This window comes from Sebastes umbrosus, chromosome 5, assembly GCF_015220745.1.
Source record: "Sebastes umbrosus isolate fSebUmb1 chromosome 5, fSebUmb1.pri, whole genome shotgun sequence".
In the NCBI taxonomy this organism is placed as follows: domain Eukaryota; kingdom Metazoa; phylum Chordata; class Actinopteri; order Perciformes; family Sebastidae; genus Sebastes; species Sebastes umbrosus.
In genome coordinates this window covers 16,397,597-16,408,865 of record NC_051273.1, presented here as the reverse complement: position 1 = coordinate 16,408,865, position 11,269 = coordinate 16,397,597, and the positions used below count along the sequence as shown (strand labels likewise).

At 34.3% G+C, this 11,269-nt stretch overlaps 1 protein-coding gene across 1 annotated transcript; it reads left to right on the top strand.

The window, feature by feature from the left end:
* The first annotated feature begins 344 nt into the window (after positions 1-344).
* cdkn2c (cyclin-dependent kinase inhibitor 2C (p18, inhibits CDK4)) lies at positions 345-10,690 on the top strand. Its single transcript, XM_037769134.1, has 3 exons — positions 345-770; positions 3,551-3,908; positions 10,276-10,690. The coding sequence occupies exons 1-3, from the start codon at positions 546-548 to the stop codon at positions 10,278-10,280; spliced, it is 588 nt and encodes a 195-aa protein (XP_037625062.1). The 5' UTR covers positions 345-545; the 3' UTR covers positions 10,281-10,690.
* The last annotated feature ends 579 nt before the right edge of the window (positions 10,691-11,269 follow it).

Sequence of the window (11,269 nt, the reverse complement as noted above, 5' to 3'; positions counted from 1 at the left end):
TCTTTGTGCAACATGTGCTACATGCAAATTCTTGGAGGGAGCTGGGTAAATGTCAATATATACACACCCACACACACACACACACACACACACACACACACACATATTCTACTCATGGCATAAGGATTTTAGTGCTCAATCAGTAATAATCTAGCCAAATTAAAATCAAAATTCAATTTGATTAGTATTCAATTACTTCTATATTTACATAGATAGATAGATAGTTTTGTAATGTTGATTGGTAGCAGAGCAGCAGTTAGCAGGCAGAGGAACTAGGAACTATAACTGTTCTCTCAGAGAGAACAGTTATACTGACCCAGTTCTCTCAGAGAGAACAGTTATAGTTCCTAGTTAATCTGCTATGGACACTTTCTGTTAATATATACAGTCCTATACGTGTTAATACACACATATTTCTTACCAATCAATATCACTAAACTATTTGTCAATAGTCTACTCTAAAGTATTTTTAAATATTTTTTACAGTGCTAGAGTGAGGAGCATGTAGCCCATGTGGGTTGGAGGGTGGAAAGTAGGCGTCTCATATGAGACAGCTATATTTGATCAGACTTTCCTTCTGGATGACCCTGTTTGTCTACACAGCCTCTCAGAAACTTTGGCATCTATCTGCTTATATATTTTTTACAAGAATGGCTGACAGTCTTTGCAATGCTGCTGCCAGTGGAGACCTATCCAAAGTGCTGTTTTTGCTGCAAAGTGGAGCTGTAGATGTTAATGGATTAAATTTCGCCGGCAGGACTGCAATGCAGGTTGGTATTTCACTTTCAAATTAGTTTGTGTCAAACTTGGAAAAATAGTTTTGTTCGTGGTCATGTTTTTTTGTAGACTATAGTGTTACAAAGAGCAGCCCGTTTGACTTCCTTCTCTTCTTGTGCTGTTGTGCAGGACAAAAGGCCTACTCATAGTATATCTTCAAATATCCAGTAGACTTTGTTCATCATTATATAACATGAAATAGTTTAAATAGATATAGTTTTCAAATTAAGGAATCTGTGGACAGATGACAGAGAGGAGTTTGGACTTTGTAGCATACTTGATCTAGGCATACTCAGTCAAAATAGCTGAATTGTTTAGCAAAATCGTTTTGAAATTCATAGTTTTGCTGTAGTTAATTATTTCATGTCAGTTTATCATAAATGTATAGATTAATATGAATTAATCTGTGTTTTTTTAATGGAACAATAGATGTGCTTTTGTCACTATCAGTTCCACAATTGAATGTAGGCTATAGTTCCAGCATAGATTTTGAACTTGATCCTGAGAAAGAATAAGCCCATTTCAGTGATATTATAATAAAATAAATGCATAAATAAATTTGAAGGTGACTGGCAGAGTGGGAAAGAGAAAAACAAGATGGTGGGGAGTGATGAGGAAAGTGCTGACTGAGGGCCTGTAGTTACACAATACCTTAATGCTTGAATCTTTTACACGCCTAGTTTTTGTTAAGAGGCCTAAAAGTTTGCACAGAAGCCAGGCAAAAGGCAATAATAGTAACATTATATTGCTATTGCCACTACTAGTAATCATTTTAATGGTCACCTTTTAATATTATTGTTAAATAATGGAATTTTAACATTATCCTTGCAGTGGGGTCATTTTAATGTCCCAATCTGAGTAATAAATCTGATTTATAAAACATATTTAATATATTTATATATCTATGTGGGAAAAAAGTGCATCATCCCTTTTTCCTATTTTATTATTATTATTATTATCATCGTCATCATCATTATTATTATCATTATTGTTATATAGAATAGAAATAAAAGAATACAATAATACAAATAAAAATAAAATGCCCATATACAAGTCAAGTGTTCTGGATGTTGTAAACAATACAAATAGTGCAAAGAAATAAATACTGTACGGATATACATGGACTGGATGATTATGTACAGTATGTACATATAAAGATGTCTATATACTGTATCTTGAGTGAGAAGGATTTATATTTATAGTGACATTAATATTGACAACAGTGACATTGTAATATGCACATTAATGCATAAAGTGACTTATATGTACATATTACAAAAAAATATAATCTAAAATGTGAATTAAAAAATGTAAATTATAATCTAAAAATGTGCATTAGACTGTACATTATAATCTAAAATGTGCATTAAAGACTGTATGTTATAATCTAAAAAATGTGCATGAAAGACTGTAAATTATAATCTAAAAATGTGCATTAAAGACGGTAAATTATAATTTAAAATGTCCATTAAAGACTGTAAACTATAATCTAAAAATGTGCAAAAATGTGCATTAAAGACTGTAAATTATAACCTAAAAATGTGTATTAAAGACTTTAAATTATAACCTAAAAATGTTCATTAAAGATTGTAAATTATAATCTAAAAATGTGCATTAAAGACTGTAAATTATAATCTAAAATGTCCATTAAAGACTGTAAATTATATTCTAAACGTGCAAAAATGTGCAAACTGTAAACTATAATCTAAAAATGTGCAAAATGTGCATGGAAGACTGTAAATTATAATCTAAAAATGTTTATTTAAGACTGTAAACTATAATCTCAAAATGTGCATGAAAGACTGTAAATTATAATCTAAAAATGTGCAAAATGTGCATGAAAGACTGTAAATTATAATCTAAAAATGTGCAAAATGTGCATGAAAGACTGTAAATTATAATCTAAAAATGTGCATTAAAGACTGTTAATTATAATTTAAAATGTGCATTAAGGACTGTAAACTATAACCTAAAAATGTTCATTAAAGACTGTAAATTATAATCAAAAAATGTGCATTAAAGACTGTAAACTATAATCTAAAAATGTGCAAAATGCGCATGAAAGACTGTAAATTATAATCTAAAAATGTTTATTTAAGACTGTAAACTATAATCTCAAAATGTGCATGAAAGACTGTAAGTTATAATCTAAAAATGTGCAAAATGTGCATGAAAGACTGTAAATTATAATCTAAAATGTGCATTAAAGACGGTAAATTATAATCTAAAATGTCCATTAAAGACTAAACTATTATCTAAAAATGTGCAAAAATGTGCATTAAAGACTGTAAATTATAATCTAAAATGTGCATTAAAGACTGTAAATTATATTCTAAACATGTGCAAAAATGTAAACTGTAACCTAAAAATGTTCATTAAAGACTAAATTATAATCAAAAAAATTTGCATTAAAGACTGTAAACTATAATCTAAAAATGTGCAAAATGTGCATGAAAGACTGTAAATTATAATCTAAAAATGTTTATTTAAGACTGTAAACTATAATCTCAAAATGTGCATGAAAGACTGTAAATTATAATCTAAAAATGTGCAAAATGTGCATGAAAGACTGTAAATTATAATCTAAAAATGTGCAAAATGTGCATGAAAGACTGTAAATTATAATTTAAAATGTGCATTAAGGACTGTAATCTATAATCTCAAAATGTGCAAAATGTGCATGTAAGACTATAAGAATTATAGTCTATAACGACCGCGGCGGATATTTGGTGACTGTGTGTGTGTGTGTGTGTGTGTGTGTGTGTATGTGCAGGTGGTGAAGTGGGGTAACTCCGCGGTGGTCGAGTCTCTCCTCCTGGCCGGAGCAAACCCCAACCTACCGGACCGGTGCCTGAGTCTCACCGCGGCGCACGACGGCGCGCGCGAGGGATACATAGATTCTATGCGCGTGCTGGTGGAGCACGGGGCAGATGTGAACCTCCTGGATGCGCGAGGTGAGCTGCCGCTGCACCATGCCGCCAGGGAGGGTCACCTGGAGGTGATCGAGCTGCTGATCGGACTCACTGAGAACCCCCAAACACCCAACCAGCATGGACACACCGCCGAGCAGCTGGCGCGCCTCCACAATAAGGAGAACGCGGCCAAATCCATCCACGACTATCTCAGCCCACGTGAGTGGTCAGGGTTTTTTATTTTTTATTTTAATAAAATAGCCTCCTGCACACAAATTGTTCTTTAAAATATATTCGTTATTCACTCCAGGCCATGAATATGCAGCAGGCCTAACGTAAATCTATTAAGAGCCAATAGAAAAAACGAAGAAGCCAAAAAAGAAAAGAAAAAAGAGCCAATAAGTAACATCAACAGGCTATTATCGGCCGCTCTTCAGCATTAAGGCCCAGTGCATAACATGCACAGTATGGTCAACGTCCTTTGTTTATGCTTACATAATGTCATCTTTGACATTACTTTGACCATATAAAACGGATTGTCACAATTTCTATACAACGAGTAAGGTTATAATCTCATTTATATGTCATTTTACGACACAGGGCTGAACAATGAAATGCAAGATATAGCCCCACATATATTCTCTTCTAAGAGCAAAAAAAAGAAAATAAAAAAGAGCCAATATGCAACATCAACAGGCTAATATCGGCCGGTCTTCGGCATTAAGGCCTATAAACTGTCAACTTCACAGTTTTTCTCCAGCGGCATTGCTTCTGTGGAGTAACAGAAATATACTCTTTATTCGAAATGAGGCTCTTCTGACTGCTTCCAAAACAGCTCCACAACTTTATAGGCTATTGAATACTGGCCTAAAGTTATTTCTATAGATGCAATGCATTTTTTACTGCTAAAATGGAGTGTTGATCATATAAGTTACAGTCTGTGAGCATGCTACAACATGTACAGTATGGTCAACGTCATGCGTTTATGCTTTTCGAAGTACATAATGTCATCCTTGATATTGCTGTGACCATATAAAACGGATTGTCACAATTTCTGTCATTTTACGACACAGGGCTGAACAATGAAATGTACGTTATAGCCCGACAAATACATATAAACTATTAGAATAGGGGAAAGAAAACAATATATAGTTTCTTAGCTATATACAAATCCTGCAAAGTGTATTCAAATCTGTATAAGCTGTACATCTCCAGCAAACTTGAAAATAGTATTCTATAGCTTATAATAAAGATGGTTTTGTTTTAAAGTAAAGCCATTGTTGATGAATATATTGCCCACCACCTTTTCAGTCTGACTCTGAATTCTACAATATCTGTCATATCATAACACTGTGTGCCAAAAAGCCCCGGAATGAAAGGGGATCTTTACATCCAGTGAATCATTTAGCTACCACCCATTTCAAAGTGTGATTATGGAGATGCTTTCAGGTTTTGATGCTTGTTTAATACAAGTTATCGATATGATTATACGCTAGTTTCAAAATACAACAAATATCGGTTTATACAGTCACAAATGGCTTCAGTCTGCAGCACATGGCTGCTGCTGCTGCTGCATTTAGCCTCGACTCGTTAAACAGCAACGGAATCGAAAGTGAAACTGTTCTTAAAGCAATGTCCCTCTGTAACTGACAAAAACATGTGCACTGTAAACAATTGCTGTTAATTTACAGCAGGATTGAGGTCTAAAGTATCATCAGTAACAGTTTCATGCAGTATTTTGTGAATTCTGGGACCTGATCTGCACATGTGAGGCTTGTACATTGTACATGATTGTAAAATCAGTGAATTAGCTTTATTGTTCTTCACTCACATGTTGTTCTGGTTTGCATTCTGTGCTTGTAGCCAGCTAGAGACAGACATTTTGGGAAAAGTGTCAACAAGTCTATTATAGCCTTTTTCCTAACAAGTGCCTTTAATTGTATTTAGTGTGACTATTCCTATGTCTGTAACCTGCTAAGTCTATTCATTTAGGCAAAAAAATAATGTATAGTATACACAGACAGTATAATAATGTTAATTTTACAGTAACATAATGGCAACCCTGCTGCCAGTTCTTTATTGTTATTTTACTGGGAAATTCTTAACTGTGTGCGTGTTCAGTTTAGCCCAGATACCTACTGAACCTGTTATTGTTCTGGATAGGAAAATTATTTTTAATCTTTAATCTGTAATCTCAGTATCGATTGTAGCCTGCAGCGCAGGGCTGGGTGACAGTGGATTTCCATGTCTATTTTTGTATCATTTACATTAGGCTATACAGTGTTTTTAAAACGTTATTAATATGAGAATACGTTTATTTGGCATTTCAATTAAATTTTAGGCACAAATGTGTTAAATCAACCATTAAACCATCAGGCTTTTTTGATAGCTGTTACCGCGTGGTTTATGAGAATAATGGAGAGTTTTTACTGTCTGTTGTTTAGTTTTATTGTTGTGCATGTAGAAATAAAAAAAAAAAACATACAAACGCACACATTTCAAAGGAAGCAGAAAACAAGTTCATCAATGTGCTCCTATATATTATAACTTGATTTAAATTCCTTATAGGCCTAATATGCTTTGCATACACTGCACTTCTACAATCGGGTTATTTTAAATCTAAATTAGTGTTGTAATTCTACTTTCTCTAAAGATAATTAGGTAAAAAAAGCTCAATGAGACCATATTGTAAATGGTCTGTTTACATGTAACATCATTTGATAAATGCTGAGTTGCTTTGCAGCCGAACAGCTCTAGACCTTCCACATATACTGCTCTATCAACTGGAATATTTTATTTTGACTTTACTTCCAAGACGTGCATTTTACACAAGGAAACTCATTTCACTTCCACAACTTATATTCTACTTATGGCATAATGATTTCAGTGCTAAATCGGTATCCAGACGGACAATAAATCCACCTGTAACTGTGTGTTGGACGGCTTGTTTATCATTCACAAACCCCAGAACTGCTGCACTTTCATTATCTCAGCTCAGAGAATGATGGTCACCATTTATAAACTGTAACCTCCTTTATTTTAAGGCTATATACATTAGATGCATATACCCTTTCAAAAAAACAGACGGATAATATGGACTATAATAAAAAATCATATTTCTTTTAGTGTGGTGTCTACACCCACGCCTCCTCTCTGTGTGGCTCTAGGGCTAGTGTTTCTACTCGCATCCTTCCTGTTCCACGCTTAACTTGTTAATGAACTGAAAAACAGCAGCACACTGTTAATGCATAATGAACAGTGCATAGCGGCTGGTGGAAATTTGTCTTGGTGGGGCTGTGGTGCCACATCCAATCCATATCAGCAAACATCCCGGTATGATTTAATGCAATAAAAAGGTGAAGGTATCAAAAACACATTACTACTTTGCAGTTAAATAATTAACAATTATTTTATTCCAACAGGAAGAGTAAATAATGCTTTGAAAAACACAACAGTATACAATGTACTCAGTGGTGGAATGTAACTAAGTACTTAAATATAATTTTGAGGTATTTCTACTTTACTTGAGCATTTCCATGTTCTGCTACTTTTTACTTCTACTCCACTACATCTCAGAGGGAAATATTTTACTTTTTTACTCCACTACATTTATCTGACAACTTTAGTTACTTTACAGATTCAGATTATTAATACAAAATATAATCACATTACAATCAAATTACACATACTACTGGGTGCATTCCATATTTAAAACACAAATATTGACAATTTGTATTAATAATAATAATAATAATAATAATAATAATAATAATAATAATAATAATAATAATAATAATATTATTATTAGTAGTAATAGTAGTAGTAATATTTTTTTGTGTGTGACTCGCCACTGCACACTGTTAATGCATTATATGAATGCACAATGTTAGCACATTGCACATTAATAAAGTGAGTGAAGTTTGAACCGCAGTGTGGACGATTTTATTTTCAATTTTACTCCAAATGTCTCCACATTGTCCTCCACATTTTATTTGTGATTGGGGTCATTTTGATCCTCCTGCCTGTGCGGATGAAAGATACAATGTAGCTTATATATCTTCCATAAGTCCCCATCACCTGAGCTCTTCTTCTATACAACAGTTAGAAACCTCCGCAGCTTCGCCAGGGTGACCCACTGAAATCATTATGCCATAAGTAGAATATAAGTTGTGGAAGTGAAATGAGTTTCCTTGTTTAAAATGCACGTCTTGGAAGTAAAGTCAAAATAAAATAATCCAGCTGATAGAGCAGTATATGTGGAAGGTCTAGATGGGCAGTTTGACTGCAAATCAACTCAGCATTTATCAAATGCTGTTAGATGTAAACAGACCATTAAAAATATGATCTCATTGAGCTTTTTTTACCTAATTATTTTTAGAAAAGTAGAATTACAACACTAATTTAAATTTAAATGAATCACCAAAGCTGTTAAATGTATCTTTAGGAGTTGAAGCTTGTTTAAAACCATTGAAAGGTTCTGGTGTGTCTCGTTGAGTGCGCGAGGCTGGTTAGGAGGAGGACAGGATATTTTATTTTATTTTATTTATTTATTTGTTTGTTTTTATGGAAGATAATTCACTCATTTACAAACATTAAGGCATGCCTAAACTCAATAACACATTTTTAAGGCACAATTGGATAGGAAAGAGCACTTAAATTATACAAAATGAATATATAATAACAAAATATAATAGAGAGTAGAAAAATAATAAAAGGAATAAATAAATACATAAAAAAGACTGCACTCTTCCATAGTAGCTCTATAGGGGTGGCAGGATATTTTATGAATCAATCAGAATTTTATTATTGTAATATAACTTGTTCTTGTTAATGGAGCTTCCCAGCAAAAAGTATTTCACACGATTGTTTATTTATTTATTGTCCTTTATTTAACAGGATAGTCCCATTGAGATCAAATATATATTTTACAAGGAGGGAGACCTGGCCAAGAATAGCAGCAAGACAGTTATAGTGAAAGTAACAGACAACACATACATTAACAACATTAAAACTTGCTCATACAAAACACTTGACAAAACACAGACAACCTGGACTGCAGAGATTTCACCAGAGCCTTAAACTCATTCAAGGTAACTACGTTTTGGAAGTTGAAGATCAGATTGTACATTATTCCAAGCAGTATGCCGATAACCTAAAAACTTTCTTTCCGTACTTTGGGAACAACAAATTGCAAAATGTCCATAGAACGAAGATTATGACTTCCAGTTTTCCTTTTTAAAAGTGAAGACAAGTAAGAAGGAACTAAAACAAGAATGCTTTTGTAGATAAACACATACCAATGACTGAGGCGACGAGCACATAAGGATGACCAGTTCGCTTTAGAGTAGAGTACACAATGAATCTCGTGACAAGTGATCACTTGTCACGAGATTCATTACAAAGTGTCGTTACAAGCCATCCAGCATGCGAAGACAATGAGCAGAAGCATTCATATCCAACACATCTCCATAGTCAATAACAGGGAAAAGATAGATTCCACCAGTTTCTGTTTCACACAAAAAGAAAAGCAAGACTTGTTTCTGTAGTAAAATCCTAATAAGAGCTTCAGCTTATTTAGCTTCAGCTGCATTGTGCTTGTGTAACTGATGTGACGATAAACATCTTGAATCTTGAATCTTGGAGGAGTGAACCACTGAGCCATATATGGGCATCTATCCGGATCCAGAGTTCTGATTGGCTTGACAGTTTGAGGAGGAGTTAAATGAGCAAGGCCGTCTGAGGCTGGCCTAACCTGACCTCATAAAGGAGTCTTTCTACTCTGTATATTAATAGCATTGGAGGGCCTCTGAGGTTGTGAATCAGGCCGTCTGAAGCTGGGCAAACCTGAACCTCATAAAGCACTCTTTCTATTCTGTATTTGAATTGTGTAAATGGGGATCTCTGGGACTTTCCTTTTTAAAATCAACAAACATGCCAACCAGCTGTCTGGGCCCCTCAGAGGTGGAACTCCCTGCCTCGACTCAGTATCTTCCTTTAAATCCCTTAAAGCGGAACTAGGCGAGATTGGAGCAAATATGATTAAAAAAAAAAAGATATTTTCATAAAACGGTCACTATATCGTGACAGTAGTAAATGAAACAGGTAACCTGAAAACGGCATCTGCAAGATTGTTAGGTTTATTTTGTGTTTTAGTTCCATGGATCTGTGTGGCAAAATATATACACTATTGTAAGATTAGATTTATTTTTGTAAAGATTTATTTTATACAGTAAACATATATGGCATTCTGCTCCTTAAGTTAGATCTGGAACTATATAATATTGCGCACCTTACTTTCTTGTAAGGTGAGTGATGATTAAGATTGGCGGAGTGATATGATGTAAGAAGTGATGTGCCACCTTTGAGGTTATGGGTGTTCAATTGTCCTACGCTTGAATTGAGTCATTAAAGTAGATCCTGTTGCACAGACGAAGCTCTTGCTTTACCCACAGCCCTTTTTTATAATGTTAATTTCTCATATTGAATTACTATTGTTGCACTTATTTATTACTGCATTATTGTCACTTAGTGTTTTGCATAATGATCAATTTGTGATTTTCTCTCTCTCTCTGTCTCTCACACACAGACTAAAGGGCGAGGAGGATGAAGATGAAACCGCCTGGGCCTTTCTGCTCATGTCTATTTGCTGATACTTTAACATTTAATTGAATATTTTTCTTAAAAATCCGTTTGCTTGTTATACTTCTGGAATGGCTTAATGAATCAGCTGCAACTATAGAAAGTGTATGTGAACTGGTAACACATTTATTTAGATGTGCATATGCTGCTTGGAGAGAAACGGGAGACAAGTTTATAAGTAAAGCTATTGTAATAATTTGGTATACCAAAATAAAAAAAAAGACAATAACAATGGTTCATAACAATGTTTGGTTAGTTGTAAATTCCTGTAGCATTAAAGCCGTTTCTCACCAGTATGGTGCAGGAATGCGGTTGTGTCTGAAATCTGAATTGAGATCTGAAAAAACTCTCGCGAAACTCGCAGACTGCAGTAAGGTTAGGATAGGTGGTCTTGACCACCTATCCTAACCTTACTATTCAAAATCAGTACCCAACCTTAACTATTGGAGGTCAATGCCTAATCTTAACCATTCGAGATCAATGCCTAACCTTAACTAGTCAAGATCAATGCCTAACCTTAAAGGTCCCATATTATAAATAAAAGTGAGATTTTAATGTTTGTTTTTATTATAAAGCAGGCTTAAGTCCTATATAAATACTGTGAAAGTATCGAAACGCTCAATCCACAGGGAAATACACACAGCCCCGTATTCAGAAACTCTGCATTGGAAACAAACTGTCAGGATTTCTGTCTATTTGTGATGTCACAAATATACAATATTTAGATCCTTGACACAATTGTAAACGTAATCTTTCTAAATGTGTCCCAGTTTATTTCCTGGTTGCAGTGTATGTGAATGTCATCAACTGACAGGAAGTACACATGAACCCAATCTGCTACCTAGCAACGCAATTCCGTTGCAATTTCGTCGCAATTCCATCAAAATGCACTAAAACGGAGCGTTTCAGACAGGAGGGTATATACAGGTATATTCAGGACG